The sequence below is a fragment of the Hydractinia symbiolongicarpus genome, chromosome 3 (assembly GCF_029227915.1).
Source record: "Hydractinia symbiolongicarpus strain clone_291-10 chromosome 3, HSymV2.1, whole genome shotgun sequence".
NCBI lineage: Eukaryota > Metazoa > Cnidaria > Hydrozoa > Anthoathecata > Hydractiniidae > Hydractinia > Hydractinia symbiolongicarpus.
Genome location: NC_079877.1, coordinates 10,225,501 through 10,250,497, shown reverse-complemented (window position 1 = coordinate 10,250,497; position 24,997 = coordinate 10,225,501). Strand labels below are relative to the sequence as shown.

The 24,997-nt window shown below is 36.0% G+C and overlaps 2 protein-coding genes across 2 annotated transcripts; one reads left to right on the top strand and one right to left on the bottom strand.

Moving 5' to 3' along the window:
• Positions 1-1,829: 1,829 nt before the first annotated feature.
• Positions 1,830-4,684, bottom strand: LOC130635632 (uncharacterized). The gene is made up of 4 exons (XM_057445020.1): positions 4,262-4,684; positions 2,863-2,923; positions 2,589-2,698; positions 1,830-2,514 (listed from the first exon to the last, which is right to left on the bottom strand). The coding sequence occupies exons 1-4, from the start codon at positions 4,592-4,594 to the stop codon at positions 2,260-2,262; spliced, it is 759 nt and encodes a 252-aa protein (XP_057301003.1). The 5' UTR covers positions 4,595-4,684; the 3' UTR covers positions 1,830-2,259.
• A 16,385-nt stretch (positions 4,685-21,069) lies between these two features.
• LOC130635629 (uncharacterized) lies at positions 21,070-24,395 on the top strand. The gene is made up of 4 exons (XM_057445016.1): positions 21,070-21,185; positions 21,722-22,046; positions 22,127-22,247; positions 24,172-24,395. The coding sequence occupies exons 1-4, from the start codon at positions 21,169-21,171 to the stop codon at positions 24,201-24,203; spliced, it is 495 nt and encodes a 164-aa protein (XP_057300999.1). The 5' UTR covers positions 21,070-21,168; the 3' UTR covers positions 24,204-24,395.
• Positions 24,396-24,997: the final 602 nt, after the last annotated feature.

Genomic DNA, 24,997 nt, shown 5'->3' with positions numbered 1-24,997 from the left:
CTCTGAAAAGCGAAAGAGAATGACTCGTTTTATTGTTAACAAATCCAATCATCAATCTGAACACAATAAGCTGATTCTCACGACACACTCGCGAATAAGGTGTATTCTTTGTACGGCCAGAAAATTCCGTGCTAGTTTATAGTAGCTAGCTAACAGAACTTAATAATTTTTTGGTTAATGCATTTATTTTTTATCAGGTAGGAATTATACTACATTGTTAGCTAGTTAGCTGCGTAAAAGCTGGAAAAGTATGCTGGCTAGCTTGATCACCTTTTAGTGCTGACTTGTCCCGTATTAAAAGTTGTGTAGTTAGCCCTGGTTCCATCTACTAAAGCTAGCTAAACCTAAACTCTTTTTGAAAACAGATGAAATGTTGATTTACTTGGCTTATTGAACTTTTTCGAAGTCATTATATTCGAATCATCGACTTTATTTTAATGTAAACATCTAAATAAAAACTTTTAAGTAGTACATTTTTTGTCCGTCCCTTGGAGCAAAAACTTTCCTTAAGTTGGGACATTCAATGAAATGATTTTATATTTTTCTGAGAGTAAAGACATTGCAATGATTCGGGAGAAAAACTTTGTAAACAAAACAAACTTTTCCTGAATTCTTTTCGTGAAAGTGCAGTCATGTCGCAGCTGAGATATAGAAAGAGAAAAATTAAACACAATTACTTAGCACCATACTGTAATTGTGAATTTAGCTACGAATCCCTCTAAGATCTCTCTAAGTCTCTCGAGAAATCTGTCAATAACTGGGAAATATTGAGCTACTGATGAAAATCATACTTTTAAGTAAATTCGCTTTAGGACGCCCGCTAAGTAGCACATTTTTCCTCCGTCCCTTAAGTTTCCCACTTCACGAGAGTATACTGTATATACGTTTATTTACAGTGTTGTCCGGACTACTTGAACCACAAGTTGTTGAGTACGTGTTACTTCACATTGCCAATTTCCTTGCTTTAATAAGTATTGAGATAAAAATAAATTTGTTCTCGTTTCTGTAGTATTGACAAAGATAAGAATTTTTTGTAAACGTCTAGGTCCAGGTTTTAAATATACTAAGCGTAATTTTACTCTTTGATTATAAAGATTGTACGTCAGCAAATGGTTTACGTATTTTGGATTTGTATCTCAATTAGTTTCTTATTCCTGCCATGGCACGATGATTTATTTCGTAACTCCAAACCATTTGTCACGTGGACAAAATTTTATCAAAATTTATTGACAAACTATCAACTCCCATAGTTATAAAGATTCAAAATAATTTATAAAAATAATAAAATTGGGAAATGAAAGATATTAAGCATGGCTACTTAACACGATGGTCGGATAAAAATGTTTCATTGGAAAAAATAAAAGCTATCTCTGACGCCAGTTTTTGCAAACTTCTTCCTGACCTCAAAATGAAAATCCAACTACTTCAATATACAACACCCGCCCTAACTACAAATTTAAGGACAACTACAAACCCCCCCCCCCCCCCCCCTCATTAGTTAGGCTTAACCATACAATAAGGTTACCTAGGGTGATAGCTTTGAAATGGATTTATGGTAAAAGTAATAAATCATGATTTCGCTGCATAGTAGCACCGTCTCTCGGTACAAGGTCCACTCTGCTGTTTTCCACACAATTTCAAAACATTAGCTTTCTCATCATGCACGTAAAAAAACGGAAGCATTCAATTTAGGAACATTGACTTTAAATGATATGTGATCCGACATATTTGAACAGTTTACTTCGCAGCTTTTTCTTTTGGTAATGCGAATGATAGGGTCTGGAATGGTTATGGAAGGAAGTATTTCTGATTGAATGTGACAAGTGAAGAAGTACAATAAAAATCTTTTTTTTAAAAATTGTTGTCTTGTTACAAACATTTTCTCGTACCACAAATACATGCTAAAACTTGTGTGTCTAAAATATTTCATTCTACCTTATTGTTATCTAATAGCTACTACTACTTCCCTCTACTTGTACGTGAAAACACTGATTTTGATATAAACGATTGCTTCTTTTGCATCCCGCCCACTTTAACAGTTTAGACAAAATCATGCGCAAAATTATGTGGTAGTTATTTTATTTATACTATCTAATCTATCGTTTAATATTCAGCGCGCAGGCTAATTCTTCAGCAATGGTTTAATAGCTTTAACAGCTGTTTAATATCTATTGGTGGGGTGATTGTATAAATTTGGTATCGTTTAGAAAACAAGACCGAGCTAGCCTGCTGCATGAAATTATTGTTTCGATGAACATTTTACCCTTTCATCAATAAGTATGCTCCGAATTGAGCTTTATCGGGAGACATGCTAAAATTGATGCCGCTATCTGCAGTAGCTATTGAAAGGTCATCATCTTTCGTCAGTTTGACGATACGCGCAATGTATTTGGTACAGTACGTTTGACATGCACTGCGAGGGACGGTTGCAACTATTATTCTCGACTGACGATTTTTTCTGACATAAAAATGCAGAACGTCTTTGCGGAAGTGCTTATTTCCGGAAAAGAACATCTAAAAGTATTTGAAACATTCTGTAATAGCGTAGATAATCAGTATTTTATATTTAGAATTATGTTTTGCCTTACCTGTGCGTAGACATAGTAGTAACCAGGAGTTTTTATGATAATGTAAGAATCTTGAAAACTTGATATATTACCAGTTTGTAACGTCGTCTTCCAATTATAGATAGCAGTATCTAATATAAGAAAATAATCGTGAAGGGTGAGTTTTTTTTAAAAAAAAGTTATTCTTAACCCTATTCGGGCCTGGGAGGGGAGCGGGGGGCTTAGATAGTCCCCCGGCTTCTTAGAGCCCCGAAATAGCCCGGACTGAATAGGGTTAAATTTACCAATGTTATACCTTCCTGTGATTGCTGCTTTTGGTAATTTCTACCGACCATCTGGACAGCTGCAAATGGCTTCTAAAACAAAATTTCAAACATACAGTCCAACATAATATCTCAATTCTCCAAACGTTTAGTTTTATTCACATCACTTTAATGAAATTTTTGAAATTCTGCTAAATCGTGATAGAAAATAAATGGATTTTGAGATGCAATTATAGACCACATTCTGACTACGATTAATGTACTTAACTTCAAAATTTTCTTTAATAAGGCCGCAATCTGTCTGTCGACTAAAGCCAATTATGCTAAACCACACACAAAATTTCTAAGCTAAAAACAACAAATACGTCATAGTTTTATCACTGTGACAGTTGAAATGTACAGGCTAAGCACTAGTCTTTTTAGAATAATAAACTACTTTAGCAGCTGTTATGTAATGGACAGGTGTTAGCTACGTGAAAGAATTAATTTAATAATGGTCACATCTCTTGTAAGTGTTTTTTTGTCCTAAAACAGAAACGACGTCATCAAGTTAAAAAATACACTAGATGAAGTAACGTTAACGTACACTTGACAATGAAGAATATACTTGGAAAATGATCAGAATAATAAAAAAAATTTAGGTAAAAAAATTTCAATTACATGGAATTTCCCGCCATTTTTGAACATGGGATCTGTTTATAGAGACCCTCTGTTCAAAAGGAAATAGTCTCATTAAAATGGCGCCAAATATTGATGTAAGAAATATAAGAAGAGCAATTCTGATCTGTCGTGCGTTAATCTTTTTTGTCAACTTTAGTATATATAAATAAATATATATTGCTTTTTCCAGTTTATCGTCTTTTTGAATTAGCAAACTGTTTGAAAGCAATCTCGAGAAAGAACTTTACGAAGAAACGGAACGAAACCAATGCACTTTTATTTTGGCCTATACTTGGTACTCTTCTGTTGTTTTGTTCTCAAATGAGCCTTAGCTAATTCAGTGATCGAGAAAAACTGGAATATGCCTTATAAAATGGAAGAATATATTATTCATTAGAGAGATTATTTATATTTATTATTTTTTATTCAAAAAAGGTTCATTGCCACATTTTATGGACTGTTAGCGTATTCTAAAAGTTTAGATAAAGTATAGACTTGGAGTTTAAGTTAAAAACCACTTTAAATTTATCAGGAGAAAGTTTGGATGGTCTAGCTTTTGAGCCCATGATGGCAAAACTGGCAGCATGTTAAATGTGCAGCTTTTTTAACCGATAATATTGAAGAATGCTAGTTGCCAGCATGTAAAGAAAGTCTACTGGTTCGCCCGTCCTCAAAATTCAATCACCCGCTAAAACAAAGTAGATAAATATATGTCGTATTTGCTATTCTGTATGTCCATCACACGACATTGTTGACATAGAGATGTTATACCTTCCCAAGAGTCTTTGCAACAACAGTTTGGTTCCTTGTTTCTTTTTTGAACTGTTGAAATATTTTCGTGTAGTTCGACAACAGCTCGGCGTAAAGGCGGAATTTTTTCTGATCGGTTGGATCGGAATCCGATACTTGTGATAACAATTCATTTAAGTGATCTTCTTTGGTCTGCAATGTTTCAAGCCCCTCTTCCAATTTCTTCTCTGAACTCATGTACATATAACCAACGAAAGATAGTAAACAGATGAACAGAAACGAAAAAACCAGAGGAAGACATAGCCTCTTAATGTATGAAGTATTTGCTTCTTCTTTAAAAACCACGGAAGACATATTTGTACGTCTAGTTTATACTGTTTATTTTTTTTATTTTTAAACCTTCATTCACACAAACGTTCACGCAACGTTTAAAATTTATCTTTAAAGATCTCCATCTTAGAAAGATTCCCTAAACATTTTGTAACAATTCTAAGAAAAACCAGAAGGAGAGTCATTAACTATTCATAACTTTAACTCAAAAGCATTGTTATGCCGGTTTCCACTTGCACTAGTGCGCAATGAACAAGCCGATCAACTTTAGGTCAAGCAAAAGTATTTACAAGGCAAATAAATCATTCTTGGATTTTTCATTCGCATGTATATACATACCTATATATATATATATTGTTTTGACTAGTAAAAAAATTAAAATTTATTTTCTTATATTCTCAATAAAGATATATTTCTTTTGTCGCTCCTCGATAGCTAGTTAATAAATCACCGCTGGCCAGATTTTCATATAGTCTTAAAGAGCTTATAAAGTTTTAAACTTGCAACTTCGTCTCCAGGGTTTTTTATTTCTCTGACAGTCGTGAATCCTTGAATTTCTGGAAATTCCACTAGTTGAAAATCATGTGACAACGTGTAAGGCCTGTTCTACAGTAAAAGTATATTCTGTTGGCATCAGCACTGAAACTGACATACACAAATAAAGGAATCATATGTCGTTGGCATTTCACACGAAAATAAAAAATCTGCTAAACGTTATTTGTTTGAAAAATAAACCAGTGAAAGGCTCTAAGTACCGACAGTTCCTCATTTCTTTGGCAATTCTAGTACTGAAATTTCTGATTTGTATTTGATTTCATCGTCAACTTTTCTTAAGAAACTCTTTAAAAAAAAAAAACTTTTTACAATACGAATTTCTCTAATTCGAAACTTTTTATAATTCGAACAGTTCTTCAGATCCTTCAGCACGATTCTCTCACTAATTCGAATGTTTGTAATGAGTGTAAATAGGGCTTTGATAAATTCGAATGTTTTTCTATATTTCAAAAATTGTCTTTCGAATGTTATTTTTTAAAACGTTTGCCTTTCTACATTTTTTCGCTTCTTGATTAAAAATGACTAAGGGACAAAACGCCAATAAGAAAACGCTGGAAACAAAGTATAAAGATTTGATCGAGTTGGACAATGGGAAATCAAATAAAGATGTAGCAAAATTATTTGACATACCTCCCAACACACTCTCGACGGGGAAGAAAATCAAGGAAAAGATCTTTAATGCTTTCAAAAACCAAAATGCTGGTAAATCAAAACGCATGAAACAAAATACCTACGAACAACGCAACAAAGCAGTTTTCCTTCATTCCTAAACCATTATTTTGGTTTACGACTTTACCAAGAATCTCCACTAAAGATATGAAAAACTGGCTTGTGACGGAATAGTATTAGGCCAGAACTGAAGGGTTATCCAGAGTGGAATTTATAGGGTCTAGGATGATTGCCCTGATAGCCATGTCCTGTTTCGTGGAAGGAAAATATGGCAAATATGTCGTTGGAGTTGTAGAAAGTCAATAAGAACACTAATACATGCAGAAAGCGAGAGTTACTTCTATGAGTATAAAGCAGTAAAAAATAGATCAAACTCATTCGCCTCATCCATTTAAAGATATTGACACACTTCTGAATAAGCCAGAACTTTCCGTATAAATACGCAGTTGTGCGCGGTGATGCGTAGTACAAGCCACGTGCAATACTTAAGGCAATACCGAAGGTGTATGTACAAACTTCGAAGTATTCTAAAATCTCGTGGTACCAGGCTTAGTCCTGGCAGAAAGGTAGGGATGCACAGGCGAGAGCATGCCCTACCCAGAGACGGACGTCTCGCCCAGGCTTTTACCACACTTGTGGTGCAACGGTAAATTGTGTCATGACCGGAAAATTGTGCCATAGGTTGGTAAAAAAAAAGTCTGTCCATGAACCTATAATAACTGACGACTGTGACGGAATATGAAAAGGAAATAATTGACATGCCCCACGTGACCTTGTTACTCCTTGATTTCACCTTTACATACGCCCTAACAGGGAAGAAGATTCTGGGGATCACAAGACCTTCTGCGAAGATGGACATGAACGATGTTCTGAAAATGACACGACAATTTTGCTACAGGGCAGACAACTCGAGAAGTGACCGTCAAAAGAGCCGGATTCCAGCTTCAATCGTTCTTAAAGAATGACGTTTTGCCCAGCGTCCATCGTAGGTGGAAGCAACTAGGAAATGCGTAAAATGTAAACCTTCTTTACTGACACTTTCAAGGTCAATAAACGTAACTGACAATCAGCAAACCAATGCATCAAGTGCTTAAATGCTGCCAAAGCGTTAAGAGAACGTACCAAGTGCCCACATGATAAACGAAGATCAGAATACGGAGATTGTGAAGGCACAAATATCTGTAAGCATGGTAAGCGAAGGTGTAGATGCAAACCCTGCGAAGGTGAAAGTATCTTCGAGCATGGCAGATAGAGATATCGATGCCAACCTTGTGGAGGTGGAAGTATTTGCGAGCATAATAAGATAAGATCAAAGTGCAAAAGCCTGTGGCAGTGGAAGTATTTATGAAAATGACAGGGAAAAGAGGATGCGTCCCATATGTGATCCTTGTGGGATATTTCTGGAACATTGTTCGACTTCGAACTCGCCAGACTCTGCAGGGAAACAAGGAACTCGGTTGTTCAGAGGACCGTGGCTGTGATGTATAAAACGATTCGAGCTCATATAGCATCTCAGTTTGTCGAAGGGATGTCTTGGAATAACTATGGCGAGTGGCATATTGACCACAAAATACCTATCTTATAATAAGTATCGCGAAAATGGAGAGGCTGCATCAGTTGAGGGAGTAGTCAAATGGTTGCTCTGCACCAATACCCAGTCTATGTGGGCAACAGAAATATCTCAAAAGTGAGTATAGTAGTAATCGTAGTGCAGCCATTACTGTTTGGCTTTTTCAGAAACAAACTACCTATTTAATAAGTTCTCGAGACATGGGGAAGAAGAACGCAAGAAACATGGAAACCGCCAACGAATGTTTAGAAGCTGCCCAGGAGCAGTGGATCAAGGACCGTTAGGCTAAGCCTGACCGATTCTTTGAAAAACGCGAACATCAACGAAAGGCAGGGGTAGACTTTTCCGAGTTAGAGTATGAGAAAGTACTATAAATCCACTGTTGAAAAGGCACCAAAGCTTTCAGACTTTTACGTACCTTCTGCAGAAAGGAAAAACAGTAAACTCACGTTCATCTTTGGATCTTTGGCCTTTGTTAAGATATGCAGTATACAAATATGCCTGATTCGCAGGCAGGGCGCATAGCTGTGATGCAGGAGAGCGCATAAAATAACACATCGTTTTTGTTATGTCATAAAGAGATGACAAAATAACATACGGTATCTGAGCAAGAAGCTGAAAACTGAGCCGCATCTAATATAAGTCAGAGCACCTCTGCACTGGACGAAAATTTTCGCGAAAGAAGGAGACGCATTGGCTCTCTCGTCGGCTTTTCTCCCTTTGACACATTCGTGTTCCAAAAAAGATCGACTACCCGTACTTCAACATAACCAATCTGATTGAAATGCATCAAAAGCCATCAAGCCTAAAGAAGCACTACTTGCGAAGAGCGAGGAGTGTCCGCAGCAAAAGAACCTATTAGAAAAGTCCATACCTCTACCTGCTTCAACCCGGGGAAGAACACAGAAATAAAAAAAAGACGTGTAATCGACGCATGGTGGAGGAAAAAGTTTTTCAGGCTGAATCGTATCGTAGCACAGCCAAACAGTCGTGTGTTGTACTACGTCGAAGGTGGTCCAAATCGTGGTAAGACCTCATTCTAATTCCAGATGAAGTTTAAGTCCTTCTTGAGTATGTGAAAGAGTGGTAGCGTTAGCGACAGCTGACGCATTCGGTTACGATAATTTTTTTAACTTGGGTTTTGTATGGATGAATCTATACAAAAATTCAAGGACACCCTAGTATTTAAGTGCAGAAACGCTTAGGTCATTCAAGTATATCTATGTTCTTCGAATCTGTTAAAGGCGTGCATATCGTCAGTCGTTAACAACAATCTTTTAAGAGCTCAGAAAGTTATCTCTGAACCATACTTTTTTTGGTGGGGAAAGCGCGTCTCTGGACACTCGCACAGTAGTACGGACATGATGATATTCATAGTCGTCTTTTGTGGTATGTTTACGATATATGGCGATCATTTTGCCTTCACCAGGATTTTGTGCGTATGGAACCTTTCGCTGTCGTAGCTTATCGATTGCTTGAAGCAGCTGCAAGTTTTTATCTCCAAGATTTGCAAGCTCCAAGTCATGTGCACCGATGACTTGTTGTTTCTCCCTGGTTTTATTTTGTAGCTTTTTTACACCTTCCCTGCAAGCTACTTTGTCACTTCTACAGACCTTACTTGACGCTGGTCCTCTAGTAAGTATATATCAGCGCAGGTTTGTCCAGCTATTTTAAGCTTTCTGCAAGCAATACGAATATCTTCAATTCATAAGAATCTTCCGAGATCTGCTCGTTTAAATAAAGGGCGTGAGTGCTCATCGAATAGAGTCTAGATGACACCAGCAGGTACAGCTTTAAAGAGGACATTTTTTCTTTCTAGGAAGAAGTCCAACTAGGGTTTTGTATACAAAAACATTTTAGAGCTTTTTCAGTCCATTGATAACAGAAACTATGTTGCATCACATGCCTGTCCCCGTTGATAAATGCATCGATAAGTGCTCGTATTCTACCTCGAAAGTCAGGGTATGATTTGGGGTACTCTATCTACTTAAACCTTCAAGATAACACCATGTGATTCAATGTAGCTCCTTCAACATTACTTTCTATACACGTAATTTATCGGCGAGTCTTTCGGAAACGTGCTGGAAGAGCTTTCATAAGTATCTCTAGTTTTAATTCAATGCTGCTTTGTGAAACCATCCTTTCTTAAACATCTTCTTCAAAAATTTGTTTTGCATGCCGGTAACTCCAGGGGAGCTTTGCGACCGAGAATTCTATAGCGTCTAGGGCGCTTCAGTCTCATAAAGGCACGCATGTTTTGACTTTCTGAGCTGATTTTTAATCTTCTTCCAGAGTTTCTTCATAGATGAGTTTTATTCATGCGGATACCAGAAAAAAGAGCTCCTTTTCCTGTATTAAAAGGTTCTTAGGTAAACCAGTATAAGACTGTGTTAAAGACCATAAACTATGTTTCCTTATGTCTCTTTGAGATGGATAGTTCAAGCAACGAGTGCCTTCGCTCATCGAGAGATTCGTCTGCTATCATTTCATACGAAGAGTATTTTTTTGCCGCCCAGGATTGACGACAGTTTTTGTATCCAGGGAAAATATTGATCTTTAGGGTGTGTATGGAAAATGTACTCGTCTTTTCAAAGCATGGCTCTCTCCAGGTAAATAGAGTTCCATTGTATCTTGGGGTAGAGGATAATGATGTTGTGGAAATACCGCTTGTACTCACTTTCTAGGAGATCTAGCAAACGTTTCTATTTTTCACAAGACGTCGGTCCTAATATTGCGGTGTGCGACTCTAAAACAATGTCTTGGCTCTGAGTCATTTATTGCCAGTAAAGTACTTCGCGTTTTTGGCATGCATCACAGCAAACTACTAAGAGCCAGAGTTAAGGCAATTAAAGAGACTTTGATGAAAATGGTATAGCATGATACGTCTCTCACAGAGAAGCTCAAGATTAAAAAATACCATAGCAAGTATCATTTTAGCCGTCAGTTTACTGGTTTCAACCATCGTACTGGCGACAGCTAGTTTTTGAAATATTTAGCAATGAGGGCAGCACATCCTGGAATCATCAGCACGGTAATCTCCCTTCCCTTCAGAGTTGCAGCAAAGGTTGTTAAATTTTTGCTAAGCACTTGTACATTGCAATTGCTGGCATTGTTGCTATTGTTTTGGCATACGTTAAGAAGACAACACGCAGGCAGAGCGTCTAGCATTAGTGACAACTTACGCATTTACCGTGATGCAAAGGATTGTGAAGACTTCGTTTCCCGTGTGCTAAATATCTACACACGGAAAACACTTGGGATCATAATTCATCATATAGGCGAGAATACACGCTACACCTGTTGTGACAGGCACGGATTTGTTATCGTCATGCTTTTCCACTTTTCGCATCTCCGCACTAGGTAACTTTTGGTTTTGCGTGTCATCGTTTTCTTCTCAACCTTTCCGTGTCTGTCACAAGTGAGAGCCTCGGGCTTTGTCTTGTTTGCAGAGAGATGGGTGCAAAAACCCGTATACGTCTGTCTGTCACGAAAAATGGTACCACAGTTGCGAGACGCATACAATGTAGTATAAAAGGACGGGCGAGCACATGAACCCAAAACAAGCTAAACAGTGTTATTACGGCCATTTTAAAAAATTGTTTTTTGTGCAATATGTTTTTACATGTTAAGGTAAATATATTGTTACGTTTTTTTGTCACATACAAATCTTAACCTTCCCAATTTTAAGATTTTGGATACGAACATATATATAGATTTCAAGGGAGCTAGCTAGTTATTCAGTTTGATACGACTTTTTATCTTATCCAGTATTATTTCTATTTGTGTTATTTAATTTTACTAAGCTGCAACTGGGAGTTATCTAGTTACGACTGGCTAAAAAGTGAAAGCAGCCAATTAAATACAGTTGGCTACAATAAAATTTTCAAATCTTTCTTACGCTTAATGAAAAAGCAGTTTGGTTGCTACACTGTTTTTGTCATAAAAGCTTATTCCAAAAAAATATTGCTGAAAGGTTTTTTTTATCTGGACGGGGTAACGACGGGCCGTTTCCTGTGTTCTTATTTAAACCGAAGTTGCGATAAAGTTTATTGTTGAAAAGAGTATTACGCCTATACACCAGTTAAACTCTGTTGAACTGTAAAATGTGCTTAGGCCGGTGTTAACAATGGACTGTTATTTTGAAATATGTTGTTTTTTGTAAATATGTTACGCATATGCGCATGTATGATACAGTTTACCTGTGCTAAGAGCCAAGCCCACGGTGACAGTTAGTTTTTAAACTTTCTCGTAACCATATTCTGCAAAATGTTGCCGACTCTTTTCCCTATTACGAGGTAACAACAAGTTGTACTGTGTTTTTATTTTAGCTGAAGTTTGTCGGAAAGATGTTTTTTGAAAACAAATATTAGGTCCGAATGAAAAAATGTGTTAATTTTATTTAAAAAAGTGTATTACGCCAGTACGGTTGTGCAACATGGTTTGCTTGGACTAACCGCTCAGCACAGTGTTAGCAAGGGACTGCTTCTTGTGTTTTTATTTAAACTGAGGCTGCGACAGAGCTCTTTCAAGAGGATTTTATCCCTATACGCCTGTACAACACCTGTTAACTGTACTTATCGCTCAGCCCGTGTCATGATTAATTTTTTTCACAGGAACTGATTCCGCAATTTATAATACTATTGACTGATTGTTTTTGCTATGACAGAGTAACAACGGTTCTTTAACTCTGTTTTTTCAGCTATCGTTACCTGAAAGTTGTTTTTTGAAATATATGTTCAGCTGCAACACTATTAACGCCGGGTCATACAGCTACTTGTAGTTTAACCCGCTGTTTCGGCGCCGGGTCTTCCAGCTAGTATATTACAATGCTCGCTGTTTGTGCGCTAATTAAAAAAAACGATGGTTTTATAGAAACGCTAATATATTCGTACATGTAATATTAGTAATAACTTTTATTTTTCTAAAACGTGACTGTTATCTTTAAGAAACCAACGCACAATGTACCGTCCCTCGAGAGGGCTGGGTACCAAAGGCAAAAAGAAAAACAACGAAGGAGAGCGCACAACAAGTTTCTAACTATTTAACGTATGATAGTATCGTATGTGCAAGCATCATAAGCAACAAAATGCAAAGATTATTCAGTTCACCTGCATGCTTATGAATTCAGTAAGACATGCGTTTGTTTATATTTAACCAAAACAAACGTGCCGCTAATCGACACGGGTATATGATACAAGTGCCGGGATACATGACCCCGGAGATTCCCTTCACACTCCCTAAAAACGCACAAAAAAGAACCACTTTGCAAGGATTGTATAATATCACGTTCATCAATAAAAGTTATGGCTAGTTCATCGTCACCTTTGCGTTACGAACATTACCATTTCCCCATCCTTTCAACAGTGAGCTGATGGGTACGATACGCCACGTGGAACGCGATTGCTTTTCGTCTATCCTCTTCACATTTGGGTCAGTATTTCGTCTTTTCTTTCAATGTGCATCAATATGCAGTTGTTGATAGCCATTTCGCCTCTGCTGTCTTACGTCTGCATCCCCTGAAATTTCAAAATTGTTTTTCAAACATTGCTTTACTGTTTGCCTTTCTTGCCATGGAACTGCTTACAAGTTAAATCTCAACGTAATCTCAATGGATGCATCTCGTAACAAATTAGGTAGACGGTTCTGTTCATTGTGTACGTTATCAAGGCCAATAACCTTTTGTGCATATCGCTGCACCATAGGTGTTCTTTAAGAATACGGGCACAACGTAGTCGATTTAAATTGCGCTACATGCTCTATCGTCATATAAGCGACACACAGGCAAGTCTAGCGCTTCGTATAGGCGTACGGCTTAATCGTTGAATATTTTACATACGCGACATTCCTTTATTATCTTGCGCACGAAGTCACGCCGTTCTGGTAACCCCCATCGGTTTCTCAGTTCACTTATTGTATTCTGGAGCCCGTGTGTTTTACAATATCATGCGCATGTTCTACAACTAGTCTTGTAAATCTAAGAAATATTGTGTATTTAGTATCTTAGAGCTAAGAATTTCTGATCTTTCGCTATCCACAACGCAAAATATGGTTTGCATCTGTGAACAGATTCCCTAATAGAATGCCATCAATTGTTCAGGAGTTTCAAAAGTCACAAAAGTGTGAGCGATTCAGTCTTTTTGATGGCTTAAGCTTCCACTGTTTGCCCTATCGTCATTTTTGACTGATTGTCCCAACACATTTTGTTTAGCCGAATGCCACAAAATGATTTTCTTCGGTTGATAGCCCCAACACGTTGGCGCCTTTTTCAAAAAGTCTTAGAACATTGTGAACGAATCAAAGCACATGCGCAGTCGTTCTCAGCAGCCCTGTTAGGTTGTTAAATGTCTGTACGATGAGAACTGCTAATACGCGTTTTTTTCACCTTTGCTTCCAGAAGATGTTTTTTGCATCTTTTTACGCCTTGTTGTTTTCTGGAGTGTGTGCTGTTCTTTGCCACCTTTTCTGAATCAAAGGTATCTCCTATTATTAGACTGATTCATTATTTTTCTCTTTGCAGTAGAAATTTTAGGTCAAATTATCGGCAATAACTGAAGGACATTGTGAGCTATAAAAGCGTCGTTTACTAAATATGAACATAGAATATGTTATATTCTTAGAATTTTGACTGAAACATATTTCTAGGATTTCAATTCTTGTAATAATGGTTTTGTGGAAAACTCAAAGAATTATTTTTTTCCTTTTGCCAACCATACTTGGTTTTAAAGAAAAGATCAGCATTGAACAACCTTTTCATAATCATTCTTTCATAATCATAATCATTCTTTGTATTGTTCAGCTAGTCATACATAAAATACGTTTTAACTTATAATACATTGGTCAAATCACTCTATGAATGTTTCAAATTTATACAGAATTAAGTTAAAATTAAGTTTCCTAGAGGTGCCATAACGTCGCACAACGCCCTTGTAACGTAGCCACGCTCTGGGCGGTGACTAGCTGCGATTTTATATCACTTCATTAAAAACCTAAATTCGCCCTTGAGACGAAGGTGCATGAGTTGAGGTAATGTTTTACTACAGTAAAAAGATACAGCATATCGCATTTTTTACATTTGTAATAATTTAATAAAGTTAATAATTTAAAATGCATTTTTTTTATTACAGGGTCTGCTTTTTTAAATAGAAGGCACATATGAAAACGTGTTTAGAGCATATGAATGCTGACGAGACCATCTATAGACAAATAAGCTAGTTCTACCTTGACAATTTTATTTAAGTTCATATATTGCACTTCCAATGCGGAAACCAACAAAGTGTTATATACGACTTTAATTTAGAAAGAACTTAGGAAGGGTACAACAATTTTTTACATCATGAGCTTAGCGTCAAATTGAAGTTGGAGATAAGATTGTAAATTCACTGACTTGGGTTTTATACAGTAAAAAATATTTTTTTCTCAAGAAGTATAACAAATACGACTGGCATTTCTATGAAAATTTATCGAGGCTGACATACATCAATTTGTGGTGGCCCAAACAAAGTCTCAATTAGTTAATCAGTAAAAAATGTAGCTATTGTGCTATTCTAAGAAAAAAATTCACATGTTAGGATGAATATTTTATCACATTTATTAGTGTAAATCTAAAGCGTATGAATTTTAAGATTTTGGATGCTAGCTAGCTTCATGCTACCTTGTATAGTTTTTATGCTAATATTTATTGTAGCCAATATTATTCATTCTTTTTGTGTTATCTTCAGCATCTGATTTCTAAGCTGCAAATAAATCACGATTAATTTTAGAACTTTACGAAAACTTATACGACAAAATAAAATTGCTATGTAATTGTTTTAGCTAGACAGAATAATAACAAGTTGTTCCCTGTGTTTTTATTTTAACAAAAGTTACAGTATCCAGGCCATTCCTTAGTAGCTTTGACATGCTTGAAAATTGGAGTAACGAGTAACACAAACCGCGTATCCTTACAGAAGTATCAGGTAAAACATTTAAACAGGCAAGTAATTGTGACACGGAGTCAAAAGGCTTAAACTTATATAGAAAGTGCATACTGAATTGCATACTTATAATATCTGTAAAAGCCCTCCTTAGTCGGGGAGATGTGTTTCCTCTCGAGTTTTTTCTCGAGTTTTCTATGGAGTCCACAAATTTTACGATAGAATGTAAGGCTATATAGCTGAGGTCTAAAATAATAACAAAATTAAAAATTTTCTTGGTAGTTAAAAAATTACTTAAAAATTTTATTTTGCGGAATAAGTTCTCATCACAATAATAAAACGTGTAGTTACCTAACTGCATTTAGCATAAGAATTATCAATTAAAACATTTTGTTGTTGCAAAACTGCATTTGGTTACTTTCACGTTTTAGTCAGAGGTACCTAAACAGCTAGCTATATAGCAACAACATGAAAATAAACAATTTTGGCTAGGACAGAAAAAAGCTCTTGTACCAAACTAAATAAAAACCTTCAAATAATAGCAATAAATAAGGTTAGCTATAGCTAGCTAGCTAGCTAACGTTGATGCTCTCTGAAAATCTACGTTTGTAGCTGAAACCTTAAAATTAGTTTTTATATGTTTTATATATGGCTAGAAAACGTGACAATAAAAGACAAATAAAAATAATACAGGCTTTAATTGGCTGGGTAACTAGCTAGCCATAACAGATTGATAAACAAAAATGTAAACAAGCAGACAAAATACCGGAAAGTGTTTGAAAGAAACTGCAATTTTATCAGAACACAGATAGTATTCCTAGAATTATCGCAACTAAAAAAAACATTGCAAACAAGTTAAGAAACTTTCCTTTCTCCAGCACTAAGTTACTTCGATCTCCTTGCCAAATTTCACGCTGCTTTCGGGGAAGCGTAAGAAAGTGTTGCAAAGGAATCTGCAGAGCTTTAGTGTCTGATTGGTTATTCATCTAAAAATCCGCTCCTGATTGGTTCTTTATTTTAGCAGAAACTCATCCCTGTGCTAGTGAGGCCCCAAAGGTTTTCTAGTCCCTGCGATAGCGGGCGGGTATTTCGTTCGCGGTTGACACCATTACGAACAGACAAATCGAAAACGGCTATTATTTAAGGGACTAGTCGGTAGCGCGTGGACAAATCCCCAGGTTTGCCCGTCTTTTTTATACCGCACTGCGTGCGTCTCGCTACTTGCGCAGCTAAGCTACCATCTTGCGTGACAGGCAACAGACGGACAGACGTATACGGGTATTGTAATATAGACTAGCCGGGAAACCCGGCGTCGAATCGCCCTAAGGAGCGCTTCAAAAAGAACTGCAAATGTGCGACACAGTTAGGTGGAGCGCTTTAGTACAGGTATGCAGTATGTCGTAAATCAAGTGAAGCGCACACACCATTATAGTGTTGAAACTGTAACATACTTTTAAAAAATAACTTTCCGCAACAAAGGCTAAAATAAAAACACAGTTTACAACCGTTGCGACTCCGTCATAGCAAAAACAATTGGTCAATATTATTTTGTTTTGCGGAACAAAATAATATTGACAAATAATATTGACAACAAAATCTTCTTAAAAATTTGTTGTTCTCTTCTTCTTATCATAAAACTTGTTCTTGGTAATTTCTTTAAAGAGGCGCGAATAATTAAAACTGCTAACGAAATAGACAACGCAATGTTAATTGTCTGTAACTTTGACCGTGCACGTGTTCATAACAAAGAAACTGCATTGAGGAAACAATAAAAGCTAACTACCCATGACTTTTGTATAAGATTTTTTTAATAACGCAATGATACACTAGTGGTTGGATCTTGAGAGAATATTGAGCCAGTATGATGAGTGGTAACGAAAGCTGTATTAAGGATGGAAAACGTATCCATCAATTTTCAAGCCAAGTCATCGTAGTGGTGCCCTCCGCCAAGATTATTTGACATATGTTATATAGCTATAACAATATGGATAGAAAAAATCTTACTAATCTTACTAATATTTTTTATTTCATAACTACCTTCCTATCTGATGTATTGTTTTTGTTATGCAGTGTCAGTGGAGATGGTAACTCTCTTTACAGATCTATTTCTGCGTTGCAAATTCATGATGAAACCCTGACTTTTGAGAATTTTAAATCAACCGCTTAACTATATTTTTGTGCAATGTTTATCGGATGGTTGTGATGTGTATATAAAGACCAAGTCAAGAGAACTAGCCATGATTGAGTAAGCAAAATGTGTTTCAAAATGCGTCATTTGGTCATATCACTTATGTGCGTTTTATCAATTTTTAATGTTATTGAGGTAAAATAATTCTTTTACTAAATGTCTAAACTCCTGTGATCAAATGGTTTGATATTTATGATACAATTTCGTAAAAGGTTCAGGTTCGATTCCTGACAGGAGTAAACTATATGTGATGCAGGCAGTACCTTTAAAATTTGTGTCACTCTATATATTTATTAATTTTGAAGCATCCTATTAAAACCACCTATCAAAGCTTATGATATAAACAAATGGAGAATTTATTCAACACAATTGTTGACCCTAGAAGAGGTGTTGCTGGTATTTCTGTGAAGGTATTTTGATTTAACTAGAAAGTTAAGTTTAAGGAATTCCTTCGATTGTTTGCGAGTGATATTCCGGCCCATAGTAACATATGCCTAGTTGAATATAAGGGGGGGGGGGATATTTTGGAAAAACTATTAAGGCGCTCTACCAACAGATATCACCTCTTTACTTAAAACCACAAATAGGTACACATTTCCATCAATCCGTGAAGTTTTAGAATTTTGGCTACAATTCCTGTAACCTTATGCACTTGTGAATCTCTGGGCGAAGGCGTTTAAAGACTCAGATGCGAAACACGATGTCGGAGGAACGGTTACGTAGCCTAGCAATTATCATGTCTAACAGGTCAATCACTGTGATCTCTGATGAAGTGATAGATGAGTTTGCTGAACAGAATAAGAGATAAAGGCTTTTTTAAATATATATACTTGCTAATTGATTGATAGTTTACATGTTTTATATATCTTAGCTGTTTATTTTTTATATATATTGTTACTTATTGAACTTTTTAACGCTGGTTGTTACCATTAGGTCCGCCCATTTAGCGTATTTTAACGCCCCTTCTGGGCGGTAATCTCCCAAAAAATATTTTTGCTTAGTTATAAAAAAAAATCCTGGATCCGACCCTATTCAGGCTTAATACCCTGCTCAAAAAAATCTGTACTGTAGCTTTAATTTACAAAATACACGATACACTCTGTTGAAACACCGGGTTAAGCCACAAGTAACTGTTGTTGAACGCCCTGAGGAGCGCTTAATAAGAGCCGTGTAAACTGTGCCACACGATCAGGTGGAACAATTTAATACAGGTATGCAGATGTCGCAAATCAAGTAAAGCGCATACATCATTATAGTGTTGCGACTGTAATATTAAAAAAATATATATATTTTTCCGCATCGATAGCTGAAATATAAACAGAGTTTACAAACGGTCTTTACTCTATCATAGCGAAAGCAATCGGTCAATAGTATTTTATTTTGCAGAAAAAGTTCTTGTGAAAAATTAATCAGGACACCAAGCCGAACGCTTAGACTGTTAAACGGTGTTGCACAGGCATACAGGGATAACACCCTTTTGAAAAAAATTTCTCGCAGACTCTCTTTAAACAAAAACAAAAGAAACAATCAATTGCTAACACAGGACTGAGCGGTTAGTCCAGGTAAACAGTTTTGCACATCCATACAGGCGTGATTACCCAGAAAGTTTAAAAATTAATTTTCACAGTGGGCCCTTATAGAGGTAAACTTATAGAGGTGTTGTTAACAATGGCCTAAGCGCTTAGTACAGTACAGCAGAGTTGACCAAAATCTTTGTTCCTAGTCAAAAATTCTAAAACAGGTGCCTTTAAGATTTGTACATGGCTAAGTAAAAAGCTTTAAGAACACAAAAATTTCAAACAGATCAACAAACCTAGCGCTACTGACCACTACCACTTTCAAAACTAAAATGGCCTTTGTCAGCATGGTCCTTCTGGCCGCGAAAATCTTTGGTTGGTTTTTCAAGGAATCAGGCGTTTCGATTGGTATATTACGGGCGAGCTGTCGGTAAAAGTGTCCCATTTGTTTTTTGTGGGTTCTGAGTGAAAACGGCGATTGAGGTCACGGGGGTAATTATTATTTAAAATGGCATATTAAAATAATGCATTCGTTTTAATCACTTAATTTACTTTTTTAATTAAGGTTAATAAATTAAAGTAATCAAATTGTGTAAGTAAATAAATTAATTTTTTGAATTTATTTTGATCAATAATAAGATTTCAGATCAAAGAACCCACTGGTTTCTAAGGACTCGCGGAAAGATCAAAGGAACATCGGTAACCCTTTTGAACAGACTGACAAAATACGGCTATTATTAAAAAGACTAGTTTCGGTTGTAATGTATTTTTTTAAATTTGTCTATAACTTTGATGCAATTTTAGCCGAAATAAAAACATAGTTTACAACCTGTTGTTACCCCGTCATAACAAAAGGTATTAGCCAATATTATTTTATTTTGCAGAATAAGTTCAGTAAACCTTAACAAATTAATTATGACACAGGTAAATGATGTCACACATGTGTTATAGCCATAATAGCCTTTTCACTTATCGCAACTTCATTTCAAATAAAAAACAAACAAAACACCCTGTTGTTACCATTGGGTTGAACGCTTATTGCAGGTTAAAAATTTTTATCACAACGGATTAAATAAAAATACAGGAAAAGCCCGTTGTTGACACCAGGCCGAGCGCTTAACAGGTGAATCGTATTATACATGAGCATAGGGGTACTACCATTTTCCAAAAATCCTTATTGCTTCGGTTGTAAAAGAAATCAGTGAACTGCCTGGCGTTAACCCGGTTCAGTTTAAAAAATCACTCAGCAATTTTATTTTGTAGAATAAATTTTTAAAACAGTAATAAAAGTGGTCGCTGCCAACTGCATTTAGCATAAGAATTATTAAATATTGTTTTGTAGTCAAACTGCATTTGGTTACTTTTACTTGTAGTCAACCTACATTTGGCTACTTTAACCTTTTAGCCTGAAGTAGCTAAAAGGAGCTAGCTAGGTAGACCCAACTTCAACATAAAAATAAATAACAATACACCAAACTGAATAAAAACTTTAAAAGAATAGAAATAAAAATAAAGATTGCTATAGCTAGATGCGTTAAGATCTGCGTTTTAGCTAGCCAACTGAAAACTGACAATTGGTTTGTTTAGGATTTATACATTGCTAGAAAACGTGACGATATATTCATCTTAACATGTAAGAACATCAAAATAAGTATTCTCATGGATAAAGTATTTAGAAGAGAAAAAAGTGAGAAGGAGACTTACAAACCTCCAAACTAAAATGACCTCCGCAGCATGTTTCCGTTGTTTATCCGGTTCTGGTGTGATTCTGAAAATATTCCGAAATTATGCTGCGTCCAACCGACAAACGGAGGTCCGTAAAAATCGGGCCCTGCGCTACTTTTCCGAAAAAAGCTGCGCGCAACCAGTTTGAACAGAATACGGCTAATATTATAGAGATGATAATAATGGTTTTTAAAAATATATGAACTCTTAGAAGAAAGACCAATGCAGGATATTGAAACAAAAAAATATAGTAAAATTTGTATAATTTATGACTTTTCAAGTGGAAAGGAATCTTTGTAACATGTAATAAATATTTAACGTATTGAGTATTAAAAAACATAATGAGTATTAAAAAGATTGTGAACTCACTTCTTTATCTATTACAGCACCAGTTGTTCAAGTTTAAACATTTTTACTTTATCGCTGCATGTAGAGCGACAACAAAAAAAAGCTGTGAAAAGATGAAAGTTAACAGAAGGTAAATTTTTTATTTTAAAAATTTTACTGACACTTATGGAATTACTTTCACAAAAATATTTCAACATTGGTAGAGTTATACAGAGATAGCACACTCTAGCGTTATTGTTAAGAAATTGGATGCTGGCTTTGAGGATACTCTTTTGCCATTTATTTCGTTAGATGACTTTCCCTTCCGTCAACCTTCGCAATTTAAAAAAGTCCAAACAGGGATGGTGAATTGATTCTCAAATTGGATGTCAAATCGATGTAAGTCTTATCTTAATTGTGAACCCGACAATTAAAATAAGGCCTAAATCGATGGCCGTCGTTGTTGCTGTTGTCGTTCCATGACAATCATTTTTAAAAATTCTTTTCTAAAATAAAAGTGGTGGTCCATTGCCCGCATGGTTCACACCCACCAACCCTTGCTTTTGCCTGCTCCTAGCAAACAGTTGTAGTTTTAAAATTGTTCTTGTTTAATACTCTTTAAAAATACAATTTGCTTTGCAATTTTTAAAACATTTATTTTATTACCATTTCTATATAACCTTTAAGGGTGTTTGCCATTCCTGCTCTACTAACATTCACTTGCGTCGTGACGATGGGAAAGATCTTACGGCTTCCATGCTTGTTCTTTTCTGATCTGTCGTTGACGCATAAAAATTCTCGCCCATTGGTTGGGACACTGGCTACAATGAACGTAACAGATGACCTTGAGTGCATGAAAAATTGTATCCTGCATGATTTGTGTCAATCTATAAATTATAATGACAAAACAAAAACGTGCGACATGTTAAATAGCACAATGGGAGACGGTGGAAACACTACAACAAAAGATAACGATTGGATGCACTATGAGAGTGATCCTGATAATAAAGAGGTAAAAAGTTTATGAAAAGATTTCTGTTAGGCATTTTCAAATAGCACTGTATGAAGGGAATATAATATTTTCTCCCAAAGATTGGTGATGTTTGCTCGAGCTTGTCACCATGCAAAGACCATTACTGCGAAGATAGTTGTGAGTCCCCCGGTTTCAGATGTACCTGTCGCACAGGATTTTATGGAGAGAGATGCAACCAAGGTATCGCATGAACGTCTGTTTCTAAATCTCTTATTCGACGTTATTCTAAAAGACAATCACTTCACAATAAAACCTAAATCAGACAGAAATAATAGATTTACGACTTAACCTACACGCACATTTTACCATTAAATCACCTCCGTGATCTGTTGCATATTTTAGGACAAACACGCAATAACGATTCTACAGTGCAGCCGTATGTGTCGTTTCTTTGTTTTAAACAGTTGCACAGTTGTATGTAACATTTGTCAGTTTCAAACAGCTGTGCAGTTGGATGTGGCATTTTTCAGTTTCAAACAGTTGTGCAGTTGGATGTGGCGTTTGCCAGTTTCAAACAGTTGTGCAGTCGTATGTGGAATTTCTCAGTTTTAAATAGTTGCACAGTTTTATGTGACATTTGTCAGTTTCAAGCAGCTGTGCAGTTGGATGTGGCGTTTATCAGTTTCAAACAGTTGTGCAGTTGGATGTGGCGTTTGTCAGTTTCAAACAGTTGTGCAGTTGGATGTGGCGTTTGTCAGTTTCAAACACTCGTGCAGTTGGATGTGGCGTTTATCAGTTTCAAACAGTTGTGCAGTTTGATGTGGCGTTTGTCAGTTTCAAACAGTTGTGCAGTTGGATGTGGCGTTTGTCAGTTTCAAACAGTTGTGCAGTTGTACGTGGCGTTTGTCAGTTTTAAACAGTTGTGCAGTTGTACGTGGCGTTTGTCAGTTTTAAACAGTTGCACAGTTGTTTGTGACATTTGTCAGTTTCAAACAGTTGCCCAGTTGTTTGTGGCGTTTGTCAGTTTGAAACAGTTGTGCAGTTTGATGTGGCGTTTGTCAGTTTCAAACAGTTGTGCCGTTGGATGTGGCGTTTGTCAGTTTCAAACAGTTGTGCAGTTGTACGTGGCGTTTGTCAGTTTCAAACAGTTGCACAGTTGTTTGTGACATTTGTCAGTTTCAAACAGTTGCCCAGTTGTTTGTGACATTTGTCAGTTTTAAACAGTTGCCCAGTTGTTTGTGACATTTGTCAGTTTCAAACAGTTGCACAGTTGTTTGTGACATTTGTCAGTTTTAAACAGTTGCCCAGTTGTTTGTGACATTTGTCAGTTTCAAACAGTTGCACAGTTGTTTTTGACATTTGTCAGTTTCAAACAGTTGCCCAGTTGTTTGTGACATTTGTCAGTTTCAAACAGTTGCACAGTTGTTTTTGACATTTGTCAGTTTCAAACAGTTGCCCAGTTGTTTGTGACATTTGTCAGTTTTAAACATTTCCACAGTTGTTTGTGACATTTTTCAGTTTCAAACAGTTGCCCAGTTGTTTGTGACATTTGTCAGTTTTAAACATTTCCACAGTTGTTTGTGGCGTTTGTCAGTTTCAAACAGTTGTGCAGTTGGATGTGGCGTTTGTCAGTTTCAAACAGTTGTGCAGTTGGATGTGGCGTTTTTCAGTTTCAAACAGTTGTGCAGTTGTACGTGGCGTTTGTCAGTTTCAAACAGTTGCCCAGTTGTTTGTGACATTTGTCAGTTTTAAACAGTTGCCCAGTTGTTTGTGACATTTGTCAGTTTCAAACAGTTGCACAGTTGTTTGTGACATTTGTCCAAACAGTTGTGCAATTGTATGTGGTGTTTGTTAGCGTTAGACAATTGAAATGAGTGATGGCGTGGTAAAAGATTTACATACAGTATGCATATACCCCTTGAAAGCAATAAAAAAAATTCAATATTTGCGTTTATAAATTAATAGTTAGTTGTTTCATGGTCGTAGATAACAGATTGTTCATAGTTTTATTTAAAAACTGAAAACTTAAAAGTTTATTCTGAACTAACAGAATTAGCAATACATTCTTACTAAAATATTAAAACAAATGGCGTAACTACTTCAGTTATAATATTTCCTGAAGTAATTTTCTCAAGTTTACAAAACAAATCCTTGCATTTTGTAGCACCGTCTGTTGAACCAGCCATGGTGGCATAAAAGAAGTTACAAAAAATCACATTAAAAAGAGTTCCAATGGTTTGATTGATATCGTTGGTGGAGATGTTAAATTGCACAATTTGTTTTTTTATTTGGAGCATTATTTTTTTTTTTTTTTTTATAGCACAATACATGTATTTGTGATTATCTAAAGTTGTACATCTATAAAGAAATAAAAGTTTAAAATATTAATATTGTTATTAAAATATTGCTTTGAAAAACTTCGAAAAAAAAATCAAAAAATTCGCATAAGTAGTATTTCTTAAGCGAAAAAATGGTAAATGTTTTGGCAAAGATAGCTTTAGAAAGAAATAGATTTGGAGGCTTAAACTTTTTATGAAATGGATAGTGTGTACTGAATTAAAGAAAAGATTAACATCATAAATAATACGCATTTCCCGAGATCGATGATGTAATATAATCCTCGTTTTGAAACTGAGGCCCGTACTGCCAAGCTGTAAACGAAAATGGTTGCAAGTGTAGAGGAAAAGCAGGTGCTTATTGAGAAAAAGGATGTAAACCTGAAAAATTATATGAAAGATAAAACGTTTGATGCAAAAATACAAAGTTTACTTACAAAAAACATAAACACCAGTTTTACTGTGCAAGTCAGCACTGAAAAAAGCACTGTAGTGGATGATTTAGAGTGGGGAAATCCTTGAATTTTTTTCATGTTTTTACCAGAAGAGAAATAGACAATCATGTTAAAAATTGCGGGAAGCAGAAGGGAAAGTCGATAGTAAAGACCTTAGTTTTCAGATCAAAGATGAACGTTATATATTATCCGATAGTAT